This window comes from Silene latifolia, chromosome 10 (genome assembly GCF_048544455.1).
Source record: "Silene latifolia isolate original U9 population chromosome 10, ASM4854445v1, whole genome shotgun sequence".
NCBI classification, from domain to species: Eukaryota; Viridiplantae; Streptophyta; class Magnoliopsida; order Caryophyllales; family Caryophyllaceae; genus Silene; species Silene latifolia.
The window spans coordinates 150,030,022-150,049,647 of NC_133535.1; the positions used below are offsets into that span (position 1 = coordinate 150,030,022).

Here is a 19,626-nt window from a genome sequence, read left to right on the forward strand (position 1 = left end):
GAGCTTTGACCAAGCTGAACTCGAGTTGTCTCAACTCGTCTCATTATCACCACTATGAAATGGAATTATTTGCGGATGAAGAAATTTTTCTTTATTTTCGGAGTTTCAATAAAAAAACATAATACCATTTACTAAAATAATACTCCCTTCGTCCCGGTCATTTGTTTTCCTATTTTATTTTGGGATGTCTTAGTTAATTGTTTAACTTTCTATTTTCGGAATATCGTTGATGGAGAATTTGATTCTCTATACTCATTTGACATTCGATAATTGACCTCCTCTTATTTTCTTTGTCTTTGTGGCAAACCAAAGGTAAATAAAAGACCAGAACGAATAGAGTACCTCCTCAATCTCAATTATTTGTTTACCTTTAATTAAAATATTCTCACAGAAAATAAAAAACGTAAATAAATGACCATGACCACTAGTAATTTTTTTACCTAATTGCTTTTTTACAAAAAAAAAATTTATGCTTTTTGGCTTCCAAAAATCTTGGATCCATACACATGGTCATGGGAACGGTAGCCTCAAAATTTTGGAAATATGTTTTTTTTTTTCGTCACCGAGTTATGTCTCTTGTTCATGTTTCAATGCATTTAACGGGTACACCAATTTGACTTAGTATCTCGCCAGCAAACTGCATAGTGGTATTATTTTTTCAATTAGTTTATCAAAGCGGATACGAGTATATTCAGATTAAACGTATTCACTCTACTTTCTTCTTAATCATTGAACTAATACCTTTTCAGTATAATATAATACTTCCTCCATTCAACTCCACTCTACCACTTTCTTTTTTCACGTTTGCCAACGCATGTTTTACGCGTTAAATATCGTTAGCTACGTATTTGCAAAAATTATAAAAGTTAAATATTTTTAATGTACTCGTAAAGACGAATCAAACAAGATCCCACATGAATATATTTTCACTTACATATCGAGAGAAAATTGAAATTGAATACACTCTTGTAAATAGTGTACAAAAATGATATTGGTAGAGTGGAGTTGAATGGAGGTTAATATGGTATTATACTGAAGTTAGATAAACAGATTAATTAATACCCTCTCATTCATCAGACGTTTGCTTTTAATATGAATTTTTAGGAACTCACATGTAGACCCAAAAAAGGAAACGTAATAAATCTATTGAACGTTCATATATCGAAAAGGCGATTGTGAGATGTTTTAAAGTAAAGACGGTCTTGTATCAACCGGAAAAGAAAAAAAAACCAGCAATGACATTAAAAGTTGTTTATCGGCTGGCAAACTGTTTTTGCAACTACGTGCTAGACTGTTAGAGTGTTAGGCCTACAGTTCACCATTATTTAAACTGAATGAGGTAAGTTTGACATATAAACGTAAAACGTGAATTACTGTATACAGTGAGCTAAAACAGCCTAAACACACGCATTTTTGGCGGAATGTCCAGCTAATAATCTTATCTTTATTAATTCAGAAGACAATGCTGAATAGAGAATGTGCCACGTCATTTGCACAATTTTTTTTTTTTGGAAAATTCAGGTTATGGTGGGTCTCATTGGTGTGCAAAGAATTTATTTCTTCAAATCGTTGTCAATACAACCATGCGACAATTTCCGTCTTAAAAAAAATTTATGAAATAATTACATACAATCGGAATAAATGAAATTAATTGCATATAATCGGAATGAATTACAAATCGGAATAAATGAAATAAATTACATATAATCGGAATGAATTACATAATTTATTATAAAATGACATAATTAATAATAAAATTACATAATTACGAGAATAAATTACATTTAATTACGGAAATAAATTATATATAATGGGAATATATTACATAAATTAATGACATTAATTATTACAAACAATGCGAATAAATTAAATAACTTAAATAATTTTTAAAACTAGATGTAAAAATAAAATATAATATCGGTTAATCCGTCTGTAACTGGAAATGAACATTCACCCGGTAGTTGTGGTTTTAACGCATCATAATTACAATAGAAATGTAAAAATAAAATATTCATCAAAAAACATTCATACCATCCTAAATACAAATCCGTGCAATTTTGCACGGGTTTAAAACCAATAATAGATTTACCCAATCTCAGTTTTAATATGCTATCTACACTCCAACAACACATTCGTTAGTTAAATATGTTTAAAAGTCTTCAATATATCAAAAATTCATCAATCCCCTAAATTATTTAAACAAAATATTTCATTTGACCAAAATCTAAACTAACTGTTGTTTCTTCATTATTTCATTTAATAAATTGAAATAAAAAGGATATCTAAGGCCCTGTTCTTTTGGACTTAATTTCAGTTTTAATAAGTTCAGTTCAGTTCAGTTCAGTTCAGATCAGATCAGTTCAGTTCAGTTCATATTAGTTTATTTCAACATTACTATTATTATTCTTATTGATATCATTATTATTTTTATATTAATGTATTTACTATTGTTATTATTATTATTATTATATTATTTTTATATTTATTATATTACTATTATATATATTAATAATTAATTCGTATTGTTTATATTATTATATTTATATTTAATACATTTATTATTATTATTATTATTATTAATATTATTATCATTATATTATATTTATTATTTTATTAATATATTTATTATTATTATTAATATTATTCATAACATATTTATTATTATTATTATATTAATAAGTTATTATTTAATATTTAATATTTTATTAATATACTCATTATTATTAATATTATTAATCACATATTTTATTATTATTATTATTATTATTATTATTATTATTATTATTATTATTATTATTATGTTATTATATTAGACCTATTATTATTATTATTATTATATTATTATTATTTATTTATCAGTTATTATTATTAATATATTATATTATTATTATTATTAATGTTATCATTTATATTACTAATTTATTATTATTATTATTATTATTATTATTATTATTATTATTACTATATTTATTATTATATTAATATTTTATTTTTTATATATCTTATTAGATTATTATTATTAGATTATATTAATATATTATTATTATTGGATAATATTATAATAATATTTATTATTATTATTATTATTGGTATTATTTTTATTATAATATTTATTATTATTATTATTATTATTATTATTATTATTATAATCTTTTTATTATTACGATTATTCGATTCGATTCGATTTAGTTCGATTCGATCGATTCGATTCGGTTCACCTCCATTAAATTCAGTTCAATTCAGCTCCATTAAGTTTAGTTCAGTCGAGCTCCATTAAGATCAGTTCAGTTCAGACAATTTCAGTCCAAAAGAACACGGCCTAAGTAGAATTTTTTTTAAAAAAAGGTAGCTTATCATATTATTTCCACTTTTGACCTCGATTAATTAACATAATATCAGTTAATTTTTATAGAAGAACTTATATTAAATTCTTCTTATACCTTATCATATTTTAATAGTTCCAATATTTTAAGAAATTTTGCCCACAATAGATGACATTTGTATAAAGTTCTTAAATAAAAAATATGTAACATTTTTCAAAATATGTATATTGGTTCTCAAATTCCATGTATGAACAACACCTAAACACTAAAACCCTAAACCCAAAATCCTAAAACCCCTAAACCCTAAACCTTAAAACCCTAAACCCTAACCCTAACCCTAAACCCTAAAACCCTAAAACCCTAAATCCTAAACCCTAAAACCCTAAATCCTAAACCCTAAATCCTAAACCCTAAATCCTAAACCCTAAAACCCTAAATTCTAAACCCTAAACCCTAAAACCCTAAACCCTAAAACCTAAACCGTAAACACTAAACCCTAAACCCTAAACAATAAATCCTAAAACCCTAAACCATAAAACCCTAAACCCTAAAACCCTATATTCTAAACCCTAAAACCCTAAATCATAAACCCTAAAACCCTAAAACCTAAAACCTAAACCCTAAACCCTAAACCCTAAACCGTAAAACCCTAAACCCTAAAACCCTAAACCCTAAACCCTAAAATCCTAAACCCTAAACCCTAAAATCCTAAATTCTAAACCCTAAAACCCTAAATCTTAAACCCTAAACCCTAACCCCTAAACCCCCAAACCCTAAACCCTTAAACCCTAAACCCTAAACAATAAATCCTAAAACCCTAAACCATAAAACCCTAAACCCTAAAACCCTATATTCTAAACCATAAAACCCTAAATCGTAAACCCTAAAACCCTAAAACCTAAAACCGAAACCCTAAACCCTAAAACACTAAACCCTAAACCCTAAACCCTAAGCCCTAAACCTCAAAACCCTAAACCCTAAACCGTAAAACCCTAAACCCTAAAACCCTAAACCATAAACCCTAAATCCTAAACCCTAAAACCCTAAACCCTAAAACCTAAACCCTAAACCCTTAAACCCTAAACCGTAAACCCTAAACCCTAAATCCTAAAACCCTAAACCCCAAACCCTAAACCCTTAAACCCTAAATCCTAAAACTCTAAACCATAAAACCCTAAACCCTAAACCCTAAAACCCTTAACCCTAAACCCTAAAACCCTAAATTCTGAACCCTAAAACCCTAAACCCTAAAACCCTAAATAGTAAACCCTAAACCCTAAACCATAAAACCCTAAACCCTAAAACCCTAAACTCTAAACCCTAAACCCCCAAACCCTAAACCCGTAAACCCGTAAACCGTAAACCCTAAACCCTAAAACCCTAAAACCCTAAACTCTAAACCCTAAAACCCTAAACCCTAAACACTAAACCCTAAACCCTAAACCCTATACCCTATACCGTCAAACCCTAAAACCCTAAACTCCTAAACCCTTAACCGTAAACCCTAAACCCTTAACCCTCAACCCTAAACCCTAAAACCCTAAACCCTGAAACCCTAAACTCCAAACCCTAAACCCTTAAACCCTAAACCGTAAACCCTAAACTCTAAAATCCTAAACCCTAAACCTTAAACCCTAAACCCTAAAACCCTAAACCCTAAATCCCTAAACCCTAAATCCTAAAACCCAAAACCCAAAACCCAAAACCCTAAAACCCTAAACCCTAAACCCTATACCCTTAGGTCGAGTTAGGTTTACAAGTTAGGTCAAGTTTTGACAGGTTTACCTCTTATTAACAAAAGCTAAAAAATTAATATATAAAAACCTAAATATCATCTCTTGCTCCTCATATTTTGCGCGCCCGCTTTTATATAACTCGATGAGGGCACGTTACACCGGTTTTGTTTTGATCTTCGAATATAAAGACTCGAGGTGAGGGTCACGAATCTGAATAAATATTTTGAGCAGTCGTCATCAAATTTTGTGGTGATTTGGAACCACTTGAATGCACTTTACAGTCTTAACCAAATAAGCATAAAGCAAGTTTGGCTTCAAAATATCCAACTTAAGATAGAAAATTAAATATAAATGGTTGATATTGTATTTTATTGGATTTGGATGAGATTTGTTAGTGTTTTTTAAAAATATCAAACTTATTGATAGTAGTTTTTAAACTAAAATTTTTTTAGTAGTAATTTTTAAAAGAGTGTGATATAAAGTTAGTAGTTATTAAAAAAAAAAAAAAATTACATTTGACTCAAAAACAAATTAAAGTATATGATGATTTATAAATCTATATACTATAGGACTCATAATTACACGCGTAAGACTACTACTTTGGCCTTTGAGAAACGTGCCAATGAGAGGACGGATACACGGTTTCAATCGAGTACTTTGATCTCAATTTGTGTGCAATACTCCTTATTTGATTTGGAAAGATACGGGAATGTAAGACAAGGAGAATACAACCATAAGTCGAGCTAAAATGTGACAAGCAATATACGACTAATTACAATCGTAACTCAATGTCGTTCATTTATCTCACCACCTAAAGTTAGGGTTTTAAAAAGTGAACTAGTTTTGGGACCCGTGGAAATCACGGGTTTTTTTGTTTTTAGCTTCTGGTTTGGTCTTCCCATCGTATACCTTTGTTGCTGTCTGTCGTTGTACCCGTTTGCGTGTCAAAATTTCAAGCCCATTTGTGTGTCGGTTTTGTATTTACTTTTTTCTTTTCGCGCTTTATATATTTATTAGTTTAGCTCCCGTGCAATTTATACACGGTATATATAGAGTTTTAATTTTTTAAATGTATTATATTTATGAAATTTAAATTAACTAATCTTTTTTTTTTACATTTCACATCGTTATATTTTGATTTGAAAAATCAAAGTCAAAATCGTATTAATCATGAAATGAGTATTTCAATGAAAGTTTTTCCTATTATCGAGAGATTAATGATGTTATTTTATAAAATTTTACTGATAATATATTTTAAGCCGCAACTTTTTATTTTAAAAAATTAATGAATTTTTTTTCGTATGATTCTTTAAACAAAAAAAAAATAGAATTCCTTTTTATATCACAAAAAGATTGGAGATAATTTTGTGTAGGATGTAAAATACTAAATGACATAAATATATAAGTTTGAAAGATTATGTGTATTATAACCCACCATACTTATAGAATATGCTAAAAATAACAAATTAATTTTAGGAAATAAGTTTATGCTGGAAAATTTGGAAATTTGCCTATTCATTTAGTAAATAGGGGATGTGAGAAGTAACCCGTTTTCTCTTTTCGGGCTTAGTTCAATCTTTGGTCTTAGCTCTCTACCAGCCAAACCAACACAAACCAACAACTCATTCCACATTTTTACTCTCACTACTGCAAAGCACTCATCTTACCATGCTTATACATCTCCATCTCCTGTAGAAGTGTAGAGTACATGGTATTTGGTCAGCTGCATCGTCATGTCCCAAAATCGGGATTTTGTTGGTGTTGGTCCTTCGTTCTTTTGCTCTGCGTTGTAAGTTCGTGTTATATAATTGGCTAATTTAATTAAGAATGTTGTTGATAGCCTATCTAACACACGTAATAGATATGTCAATTATTTTTTACACATTTTATTGTAAACACAAATTCTTATTTCCGTAAATGATTCTTTTTTTTTTCGTCTTTAGCCTATGATAGAAAAAGTCCGTCTTAAGGAAGACTTGATAAGTTAATAATACAATGAAAATTGCCGAGTTACTTGTAGAATGTAAATTTGGTTCTCGACTCAGCGTTATGAAGTTGGCCAAGTAGAAGTTTTCGCCCGCGAGTTTATAGTGATCTTATATAGACTGATATGAAGTTATGATACCTATTCAGTTATCAACAATTATGCAATGAAATGGCTTGAATAACAATGATCGGGGATGTAACGACACATACTAAAGTATTTGTTCTTCATACAAAGGTAATTAAATTACAAGTGAACATAAACTACACATGCTTCAGGATTTCACATTCAATGTCATGGTTCCTCAGGTTTAGACACTATTTCGAAACTGTGATCTACGGCAAACTCACTCACGGCATCTTTGCAAGGGAATGATGCTTCAGTCAAAGCAGCATTCTCAGCAAAGCAGCATCAAGTCTCCCCTTATAAGCGTCAAATATAGTATAGATAAATTTGTAGCCATTTTGTAAAATGTCCTAAAATTGTCATCTGCAAATAATAAACATGATGAAGTATCCAATTCAACAACTCAAAAGCACCCAACTTCCAACAGTAATGACAAAAAAACAGCGGCTAAAACCGCAAGAAGTTGCAGTAGCCAAAACATTAAGCGATCATAAGTATTTAGTACTCCCTACCACTAAGCATATGCATAATATGTCATCTCTCTTGTAGAAGTTCCTAAACTACTGCATACAACTCTAATTTGGAAATATAACCCTAGAAAATATCACCTCATCAAATCAAAATCAAATAGCGTAAGAAAATGTCCCCGTTCCCAATAATTAGTGCAGTAAATTCGTCACTTGTGGGCAGGTTGTATTGTCTGCCGTCATTGTTGCGGCTTGCCCGCAATCGTAGTTGAACAGGTTCTAAGTTCACGTTTTCTGTACGTTCTCTGACACGCGACACGACCGTTAAGTGAAGTGTCGGAGTAACATAGGAATGCATATATTGTGTTGTACCACCACCTTTGTTAATAGCATTGTCTACTCTGCCACCCATGAATGTGAATGCATATATTGTGTTGTACGACCTAATGAGCCTTCTGAATTCACTGGAGCGTCCACCTGCCGGATCTAATAATCCTTTCAATAATTTTGGTGGTTCTTTTAGTAATGGGAGTTTCACTTTCCCTTTCTGGCAACATATATTGAATTTGGGTTGGCCGTTCTTTGAGGTTTCTCCTACCGATTCTTCTTTCCAAATTACAGCGTCACAAAACTCACAGACTTCGCTTCGCTTGGGCTGCCGAAACTCCAAGCTTTAAAATATTTTCCTGTTAAGGTGGGCATATTAATAAACGAAATACGGAATTTGTTAGCTGATGGCGTTGATGAAGTTATACCGTCAACAAATTTCAATGAATATAGAAGACCAGGTATATGCTATACGCTAAATTGAGTTCATCAGTGGGGAGTAATTTTGTTATGCTGGTTAATAAAATGATTCATGAAGGCGATCCCTTTATTTGATATGATGTTGCGGGAAGGAGGTGAGTGTGTTCGTATATTTCAATGCTAGAAGGAAATGGGTAATGTCATGATACGGGAAGTGAGGCATACTTGTAGTTGGCGTGCTTGGTGTCACGGTGTTGTCCGTGCTAACAGTTGCGGTTCCTGTTTTTTTTTTAAATATGAATAATTAAAATCAATGTTGTTGATACAGTTGGTCAATAACGTACGTTATAAAAAAGTGCATTCAAGGAGATTATACCTCTTGTGTTGTTTTCACATCTTAACACTGTTGTTGTGAGAGGGGCAGAGTTGGGTTGCGAGCTTCCGGGTTTTCTAGCCTTGCGTGGTCGGCCTTTTTGGCGATAACTCAGCTCCACGTGACCTGTGTAATTTTACCGGCATAGATAAATCATGTTACGTAAAATTACCTATACTACATGAGGCTTTACTATGGGAGAAGTGACAAAGAGTAGGGGGGAAAAAATAAAGCATGGCAACCTTGAAGTCGGGTACATAATCAATGTAGTAGGGGGTTGTTCATGCGTTGTATCGAAGGCGTACGCTGAACCTAGTTTAAATGGTTCAAAAAATATTTATACATTTTATTCAGTTTGTGAAGTGCAAGGCATAAATAAATTTGACAAATTTTACCACTTATGTTGTTGTCGGCTATGAGATGCTTGTCAATAGCTCCGCTTGTTGGCCTACGTGAACGTCCTCTCTTACGGTGACTACAATTCATGTCATCAGTCTCTCTGTTTGTCTTACATGGGTAGGTATTTGGTTGGGCCAAAGTTGTCTGGGAGTTGTCGTCAGCGGATTCCATGGAGGATGGGAGGTTTGAGGTACCAGCGGAATGACTGTTTTTCGGAGAAACAGTTGCTTCAATGTCCATGCTGTCAACACTGACGCCTGCAGCATGGGATACGGTAAATAAGAACCAATTGATTAAAGTACCATCTAAACATCAAAATTTTCAAATTTAAAAGCGTGCAAAAGAGGCCCACTTGGAATGTCTTCACTCATCAACACCAGTAGGTAAATGTTTGGGGTGTCCGAGTTTGAGTCGTGAGAAGTTCTGGCCTTACGGGGACGGCCTCTTTTACGCCTTTACGGTAACTATAGTCCATTTCAAATCTGAACGTTAAATAAATTATTGGTGGAAGAGGTCAGTAGACGTGTTTAATACAACATAGTTAAAACAAATAATGGGAAATAGGCCCAAGAATAGATGTCGAAGGACCTTCAGAGGGTGTGTCGGATGGAGGCTGCTCAGTTTGTTGGCCAACCGCTTGTTAATATGGGGGCAAGTGGTCTCAAAGGTTGTCCAACAACTTGTTAATACGGGGGGCAAGTGGTCTCAAAGCCTGCAAACCCAAGTAAGTTAAGAATGTCTAAAGTTAAACCGCAATGAAGGTTTAGAACTACAAACAGGATAAATTAAAGATATAACGGATAACATCATCATTCATTTATAACTCCAAGCATTGTAATTGCTAGAGTAATGTGTAGATATTGATAAAGATGCCCATGAGCATACTACATCAACAAAGTTCAAAAGGTAGGAAACAATGAACATAATAAAAGAGGTTAACAATATATGAAAAAAATATCAAATGTCCAGTGAAACCAATTTGCTATCCATGAAGCACACAATTTTTGTGATATTCCACTTTGAAGAAATACCACATTTTGAGAATTACAATAATTGATCTTTGGTCACTGCTTTTTCCAACGACTCAATTCTTAAAGCATATATCTATAACTCACCAGAAACTACGGAATAAGACCGTCTTACAACCCCTTTAATTGGCTAAACACTTGTTTATTACCATAAATAATTGCGGTATTTTACATACAAAAGAACCATCTACATTGTACAATGATCTTACACAATAATTACTAATAAACCATATTCATTAAATATAGTCAAACATCACAAATTAGCACTGAAATCTCAAGATTTAAATGGTTTCAGTATCCTAAGATATAATATTGGAAATTTCAGCATGAAACTGCAAGGGATTTCTTGCCTGTAGAAGTGATAAAAGTTACGACTGAAATAAGCGGACACAACTAAAGACAAATATATAAAGCAAATCAGAGTTACGACTGAAATCACCAACTATTGACTACAATAAACGGACACAATTGAAGCCCAATACATACAGCAAATCAAAGTCACAACCAAGATTGAAAACAATCAGTAGACCACACGCTTGACTACTTTCCTCTAATTGGGTAAGTTGGGTACCGAGTTTGTAAAAGGTAGGGGGGAATACAATAAAACACGAAATTTCATCAGATTATATGGGGTAATCCATTTGGGGAGGCAAACAGATGACAATTAATTGTCATCAATGTATGGTTTAGTAACCGTAAGAAGGGGAATTTGAAAAGTTGCAATAAATTTAAAGCGGTAACAGACCTTCGGTGGTGAGAGGCGGGGCATAAACTGGAACCGCCACCAACGCCGCGCCCACTGCTGCTGATCCGTGACGGTGGCCATGTTCCGGGGAGAGTCAGTACTGCACTGCGCCAAGGGGCTCCAGGAACTGTCCAAAACCGGCGGCGTTATGGAGGTGAATTGGGAAAACCATATTGTGAAGGTTGTGTAGGTAGGTGGTTTGTGTGGGCCGGTGGAATGACGGTATTCCGTTGTCGGCATGAAAGGATGATGATAAGAGACGGGATTTGTGTTGAGCTGCGACGGGATTTGTGGATTTGTGTTGTCGGGACGGGATTTATGTTGAGCTAACATGGGTTTTGCAATAGAGTCTACGTGGTTTTTAGGTGGCATTTTAATTTGGCCTTTTAATAAGATGAAATTGATTGATAATTGGTGATGTGCTGGCCATTTAGTGAATAATTGGTGATGTGCTGGCCATTTAGTGCAACCGTGTCATTCATAAAACAAATGTGGCATTCCATTAATCAGATGTGGCATTTTTCAATCACACGTGGCTTTAATGACGTGGACTTTAGGAGCCATTTTAGTTTAGGCTTTTAATAGTATTTTATAGATTTGAAAGATATAACAATGATAATAAGAGCAATACTATTACAAACAATGCGAATAAATTAAATAACTTAAATAATTTTTAAAACTAGATAGTACATGTTGTTGAGGCTTAGTGAGAGATCTATGTGCCCAATATGGTGAAAATTTTACTGATATTAATCCGTCTGTAACCGGAAATGAACATTCACCCGGTAGTTGTGGTTTTAACGCATCATATTTACGTGGAGAATGTTCATTTCCACTTAGATCACTGATCTACATTAAACATGTAGATAACTGATATAGAACTATTATAATTACAATAGAAATGTAAAAATAAAATATTTATCAAAAAACATTCATGCCATCCTAAATACAAACCCGTGCAATTTTGCACGGGTTTAAAACTAGTAAGTGAATTAATGAAATAATTTACACTTCTGTATGGCCGTATGGGTCTCTTTCTCATTGTTGTCAGAATTCCGATTCGATTCTATGATTTTACGATCTAAAAATGCTTGATCGATCCTGCATCTTAAGATTCTATCTTGGATTCTTGGTTGTACAATCATACGATTCTATTATCCGGTTTTATAGTAAAAATAAAAATATAAATTTTTATATAATGAGATTGTAAAATCTGAATTCCGTATAAGTTATAAAAACACACTCATAAAATTATAATATATGGATAAATATTAATAAATACTTGTTTTGATCTTCAATCATACGATTTTATCAAATTTAAAACTATATTTAGTTAGTTTGTAAAATTTTACGATCCTACGATACGATTCTACCGATTTGATCCTATCCATTCTATGGATCCAAAGTAGAATCTCGATCCTAACAACATTGCTCTTTCCTATCTTTAATTTAGCATCATATTCATACAAATGGTTTTTAACATCCGATCCTCCTCACCTCACAATTTACGAGAGTCATTAAGACACTTAGATAATGTTGTTGTATTCATATAGATGTGTTTTTATTTTTATTGTAAAGACGAGAGTTGAATAATTAACAACAGATCAACATAATTTTTTTTGACAACGATAAACTGGTATTAAGAAAAGAAAGTCTACATAATATTCAGATACATATTATCCATTTTCAAATGGGCGGACACGGAAAAACCTCTAAACTACTTGACACCCAACTAATCGACCTAAACATCGTGGTAGACCAAAGAGAAACACTTCTTGAAAGGTGGAAGTAATCATCAAACTGAATCGGGTAATCCTCGCACCTTTTACTCTTCCTCAATGCAATAGTAGTCTTGGTGTACAATAAAGTTGAAGCGAAAAAAATTCACAAATCACGAACAAAATTCACAAATCACAATAATGGAATGATATACGCAAATATATAAACATACATTTATTTTTTTCAAATATTATCTATCCAAATAATCATCAACAAAATGTTGAATCGGCATAACATAAATGGGATGAATGTAGTATCAATCGACCCAATCCTTCCTGCATGACAAGCCTTCATCTACTCGGCTTTTGAGTGTCGCAAGTCGTAGAGGGCCTTTATTAACTTGGCTTTTGAGAGTGTTTAGGAGCGATCATACTGACAAGCCACGATTCATAGGTCGAGAGGGGACCAAACTTGCTTAGGAGGAAGATCTGTAGAAGTGACCCGGGCTGCTAGGGATTGTATGGCATATTGTTTCTGCATATTCTTCAGCTTCTCTAACAATTCCTGAAACGTAGGTCGGCTTTGAGGCTCACTGTATTCAAATTAAACAATGTATCGATGTCATTTCCACTAAAAGGTTAATAGACCATTGAACTATCAAGTACCGCAGTTAGAAAGATGAAAACACTCAACAGAGCTGGCAAGTCACAACTTCTGGAAAATCTGAGACGACTAACAATGAGTCGATGATAAAACAGCAATTATTGGACCGATATGAGAGTTTGCAGTGAAAACTTTCGAGAGCTTGGAAGACACAAAATTAATACTGCAAAGAGCTTCCGTTGGATCAGAATATCAGATTATATAGACAGCAAAAGAAAAAGAACCTGTGCCAGCAACTCTCGATCATAGAGGCCCACATTGGATCTACGTCATCTGGTATATTTAACCTCTGATTCATAAAACCCACAGCTCCTATCACCTGCATGCAACGGTACTAGTCATTAAGATATAAAAGCTAGAGAAATTCATTTCTTTTCATCAAACTAACCAAATGCTCAATCCCTCAGTACTGACTATGAGACCGCGTCTTGGACAGACGTTGGCTAGGTTTGTACTCAGGATGGTATAAATGGGTTTTTATGCAGTTTTAAGTGAGGTTGAATCAGAAAGAGTAACAGCATACTCAAGATCGATGATTCAGCAATCACGGGAACTTTACGCCAACACCTAAAGTCTGGATTTCACAACTAAGCTACAACCAGAAAAGATATTGCTTAGACGGCTAGTTCGACACAGAATGCTACACCATAACTAAAACAAATAAGCTGCCCCTGCTTGTTATCCTACCTGCATCGCATTTAGATTCTCCCAAGGAACCTTTTGAGTTGCGAGTTCCCATAGTACAACCCCGAAGCTGTATAGATCAGACCTAAACAAGTACAAGATCATTTATCAAAAGTCGGAAACATATTCGTTACTGTTACGTTTTCAGCATTGTCATGAACATCAAGTAAAAACATTATAAAAACAGCAGAGCCGAACAATCCTTGATAAACAACACCGTGACACGGTTGTAGACATACTTTTCATTTGAACGTTCGTTTTGAAGTACCTCTGGAGCCATCCATTGAGGCTGCAAACCAAAATAAAAGGAACATTAACTCAAATATCCAATAATCAGATAGAAATTGTCAAAGCATATCCAACAGAAATACTAATATTTGAATCATACTGTTCCTTTCCCGCTCTTAGTAGTAAGATACGTCTCATGCTTTACGCGTGAAAGGCCAAAGTCCGCAACCTGCCACAAGACAGATGAAATGTAGTAATTTCCTACCTCGACTTGAAAGATATGGCAAATAAACAACAATGGAATATATAAATAACACCTTCACACTCCAATTCTTATCAACAAGCAAATTAGAAGACTTCAAGTCGCGGTGGACAATAGGTGGATTGCAGTTATGAAGATAGTTCATTCCTCGAGCCTGCGTTATGTTTGCAAGATAATGCAGTGAGAGCCGTTGACATCAATGAAGATCATAGTCAAAGATTCAAATCTTAGATATAGCTTCTGCAATAGAGTAGTGACACCAGAATACCAACAATGTCTAAAGCCATATGAATTCGCCGTCTCCAATCTAGTTTGGATTTACTTCTCTGTAGCAGGCGGAACAGGCTTCCCCTGCATAATAACAGAAGATTGATATGAACAAGATTAGTACTGTCTCTCTTTTATATGTAAACATGCCTAAGAGACTGCCTTGCAAAAGAAACTGAATCATGTATCATTAATTCTTGAAAAGGAAAGTTAAAAATGAACCGAGGAAGGAACTCTGTAACTATGCAGAGACGCTGAGGTGAAGTCACCGCGCCCATGAATAAGAGAATATTAGGATGCCGAAGTCGCTTCATAAGGGACACCTAACACAAAATCAACACCATACAGTATGTCAGACATCACCATTTGCATTAAACAGAAAGCGTAAAGCAACAACATTGAAAAAACCGTAACAGCACCAACGACAAACTCAAGTTCAAATGCATAAGTGGCTACCTCTTGTCTGAAAGAAGATATAACTTCTTCCGAATATTCTTGCTTGGAAAAAACTTTAATCGCGACATCCTGCAGTTGAAAAGTACATAAAAGAAAGAAGATTTATAAAAGCTAGTATCAGCTATGAAAGGAAGTCATCATAAAGAAGCCGAAAGAAACATACCGATCCATACCAGAGCCTGTGGTACACAGTTCCACAGGAACCTGCAATAAAAGAAACAGATTCAAAGATAAGCACTTTGATAATTGTATATTTGTATCTCTAAGCTTAGCTGACAAATGGGCAGCTGGCATACCTTGACCAATCTGCTCTCCGAATGTTAAATCTTCCCACATGATTTCATAATTTAAGGAATCGGTTTCATCATCTAACTTATATGTGCAACTGCTGCTGCCACTTGAACAGCTACTTGCACTGCTACTGCTGTTAACATTGAATAACGACCAGGAGCCGGAGGCCTTATTTGTTGTGATTTCTGACTTAACAGCAGAATGTACCTGATTAGAATAATCCTGTTCACTTTGCGTCCATGGCCAACTGTATCGACCCTTCTGAGGTCTGGATGATTCGCGTTCAGTTCCTTTCCATGACGACCATCGCGTTGCTGTCTTACAAATCCAAGCCTCGGTTTTGGAAGTTATCATCTTGTGGATACTAGGCTTCTTCTGATCACCTTCACCAATAGAGTCTGCATGAGACTGTGTTATTTTAGGAGCGAATGCAGTTCGCTGAGGGTGATCAGCATCAAGGCCAAGTCTGGACGTCATTCTGCGCCGGGGTCTGATAAAATCCTGACAGATGTCCTCTTCCTGAGGATCTGATATGGAGACTTGAACGTCCTTAAACGGTTTTGATTCACATGAGACACATATACTCCCAATGAGAGTACCATCATCGTCATAAAAAGGAGTGTTGGTTGCGATAACTGTAAAATGTCGTCCCATCTTCTTGTTCATGACAGGGAACTGTCCCGTCCATGTTTCTCCCATAGTACAACGTTGTCGGATAACATTAGCCGAAGCCATATCGTAATTTGAAACGAGAAGTCCACATGTCTCCCTGCCTATGGCTTCTGCAGCAGTATAACCATAAAGATTTTCAGCAGAACGGTTCCTGCGCACGATTAATATGCAAACGGGTCAATCGGATCAGATCAGCTCAGGCATGCCACATTATCAAGTTAGTTCGGATTAGTTCAAGTTATTTTGGGTTTCGGGTGTTTTTTCGAGTATGTTGGTCGGGTCATAGAGCTGGCCAACAGCACGGGCCAGCTCGGCCCGGCCAAAGCCAGACCCGCCCTCAGCCCGCCACACCACACAACCCGCTCGGCCCGTACTTGGCCAGCCCGGCCCGCTCCTTCTCCCTGTCCTGGCTGGGTTTCCATTTTCCCCAGCTCGGCCTGGCCCGTCTATTTTAGGGAAAATTTTAAAAAAGTTATGTTAGGCCCGCCAGCCCGGCCTACCTCTAGCCCGCCTTAGGCCCAGGGCCCGGATCAAGCATGTCCCAGCCCGGCCCGGCCCGGCCAAGCCCGCCCCTCCTCCCTGGCCTGGCCGGTCTGACCAGAAGAGCCCGGCCCACCCCCTGCTTGCCCGGCCCGGCCTAGGTCTATCGGGTCATAATAGGGTCAAATGGTCGGGTTATTTTGGGCCGAGTCATTTTCAGATTAATGATTAAGAGAGAAAACAATACGCTTTGATTATTAGCTATTTACCCCTCCCATCCAAACCAAAGGTAACAGTTGCTTTATCACACTTGCCGAGTTACGTTTTGTAACATGAATATCTTTAGTTACACATTATTGAAAATTATAAAAAATTGATATTCTTATACCTTTCATGACGATAAATTAAACAAGATCTCATATGACTATATTTTGTCTTATAGATTAAGAATAATATCAAAGATTATCATCCACCATGAATAGTGCCAAAAAGCAAGTGTTACCTTTGGTTTGGATGGGAGGGAGTATATTATTAGCTATTTATAGTTTAGTCTCGATTAAACATTCAAGTCTTTTTTGGTCAATTAGATAGTTAGAGTCATGTTTTGCCGGCCATTTCGGGTTGAGTAGTTTCTGTTCATCGGGTCAATTCAGATTTCGGGTCAAGTTAAGATGTTATAGTTCGGGATCTTGGGTCAGACTTTTCAAGTCGGGTTGATTTGTAACTCTATCTCCTAGGTTGACATCTCACACAACCTATTGTTCACTTGTCAATCAATAACATCATACACAAATAGTCCTCCGAACCTCTTTTGGGTGATCCAATTTTTCTTTAAAAATGTAATCAATATTAAAAGGTAAACAATTGATGTAGATACGCTCAAACAAAATAGGTAATCATCATACCAATAAAAAACTTGACCCTCCAAGTCATATATGTGAACAGCTTGTCCCATACACTCCAATACATTCAAGTATTCCCTCTCCGTAAACTCATTCTCCGCCGCTGAAATTAATTTCGGCAGCGGAAATCCTCGGGAGTTGACGAACTTGTACATCATCTCCCGAAGCTCCGCCTGTCCGTCTTCCAGCACCTGAATTTTCTTCGCCAGCTCCTCCTCCACAGTGTCCATAGCGAAACCCGGGGTGGCAGAGATCGTCTCTCGGGTGAAACTAAAGAGAGATTTCTTAGGTGCGAAGTTTCGTAAGTTGGTGGGAGTGTGTGAGGAGTGTAACGGTTGAATTATGATGCTCGGTTGACCACATATATAACGGACTTGGGATTTTAGGTTACGGGCGAATTACTAAATTAATGTGATAGGACTTGTTTGGCACGATATTTTAGTTAGTTTATTTGATTAAAGTAGTTTATTTGGCTAAAATTTTAGTTACTTTCCTTGAATGTGTTTGGCAAAGAGCTTATTTGACTAAATAAGTTACTTGAAATGAAATGCTTTCTAAGGTAGAATTAGAGATATAGAAATCAGGTAGATGAAATAAGTAATTTTTTATTTAGGCCCTGTTCTTTCTGACTTATTTTCAGCTCACTTCAGTTCAGTTTAGCTCTAAAAAGCCAGAAAGAACAGGACCTTACTACCCCTATAATCTATATTAAATAATTATTATATCTTTCTACGTCATTTTATCAATATTCAGCTACCTTTCCAGCTATAAGTTTCATTTGTATCAATCAAGCCCCTTAATTTTCACCAAAGGTGAAATTCAACCCCAATTGATAAATTTTCACCAAATTCTTATCATAAAACGGTTTTATAATCCAATTTATCAAATATAAAACAAGTTTTTTTTATTAGTGTAGAATTTTATATTTATATTAAAATTTGAGAGTTTTTTTTTTGAGTTTTATTGTATTTAGACAATTTTTATACATACATGAATAACACTATATAAATTATAAACAATTTATCAAAGACGTATGTAAAAATGTTCTACGATGAATAATAAATTATGTAGAGATTCATAAAGGTACAATTGAAATTTTTAGTATTTAATAAATTGTATAATACTAATATAAAATAATTTTTTATTTTAATTATTGTGAAATTTAAAGAAATGTGGTTGAATTTCACATTCGGTGAAACTTAAGGGGCTTGATTGCTACAAATGAAACTTATAGAGCCTAATTTCACAATTGAACAACGTTATGGATTTAATTACCACTTTTGCGTTTTTACAATCAATTACCTTATTAATTAGCTTTTCATTTTTCAGCTAATTTTTCAGGTTTAAGCTAACTTTTTAGTTAGCTTTTTAATTTTGAACGTAATTACTATTTAAAGCGTCTTGTTTGTGACGGGCTAATCTCGTCACAAGCTGAAGACCTCTCACAAAAAGGGAGATGGGACAAGGTGGGGCACCCCCCATGTACTTCCCCACTCACCTCTCATAGGTATTTTGTAAGAGGAAATGGTATCCGTCACAAGCTTGTGACGGATATCGCCGTCTTCAAGATTTTGTGATTACTATTTAATGACAAAAACTATTATGCTTTCCGATTTCCAAGAATCTTGGATACATACTCCCAATGCGAAAAGGGTAGAGTTACACCAGGTGTATGAGGGCTCTCATACACCACCAATGAAAACGCGCCACTTGTCCAACTCAAAGAATCTGATTTTATCTAATTAATCCCTTGATTCCTTCATTAATTACCCTCCCTAATTAATGTCCTCGGTTTTGCCATATATTTTATTAATTAAAAAAAACTTCTCTCCTAATTTATATTTAACTGTTATTTATTATTAATATTTTTGTGTATTTCAATATTTATGTATGCATTTGTATACCGTATATTTATACTGAGGCGGATACATTAATTAATACGTTATATTTGTACGTTTTGCATATACGATATTAATACGTTATATTTATACAATATATTTTTTATAATTATTTTCGCTGATTATTTTTTATATGTATTTTTCGTTTTAATTTATTATTGAATATATTTGCGTTC

The 19,626-nt window shown here is 34.5% G+C and overlaps 1 protein-coding gene across 1 annotated transcript; it reads right to left on the minus strand.

The window, feature by feature from the left end:
* Positions 1-12,916: 12,916 nt before the first annotated feature.
* LOC141608509 (uncharacterized) lies at positions 12,917-17,782 on the minus strand. The gene is made up of 12 exons (XM_074427855.1): positions 17,556-17,782; positions 15,504-16,321; positions 15,371-15,411; positions 15,208-15,276; positions 14,974-15,074; positions 14,757-14,835; positions 14,540-14,638; positions 14,383-14,451; positions 14,234-14,283; positions 13,998-14,079; positions 13,535-13,629; positions 12,917-13,239 (listed from the first exon to the last, which is right to left on the minus strand). The coding sequence occupies exons 1-12, from the start codon at positions 17,780-17,782 to the stop codon at positions 13,095-13,097; spliced, it is 1,875 nt and encodes a 624-aa protein (XP_074283956.1). The 3' UTR covers positions 12,917-13,094.
* Between the last annotated feature and the right edge of the window lie 1,844 nt (positions 17,783-19,626).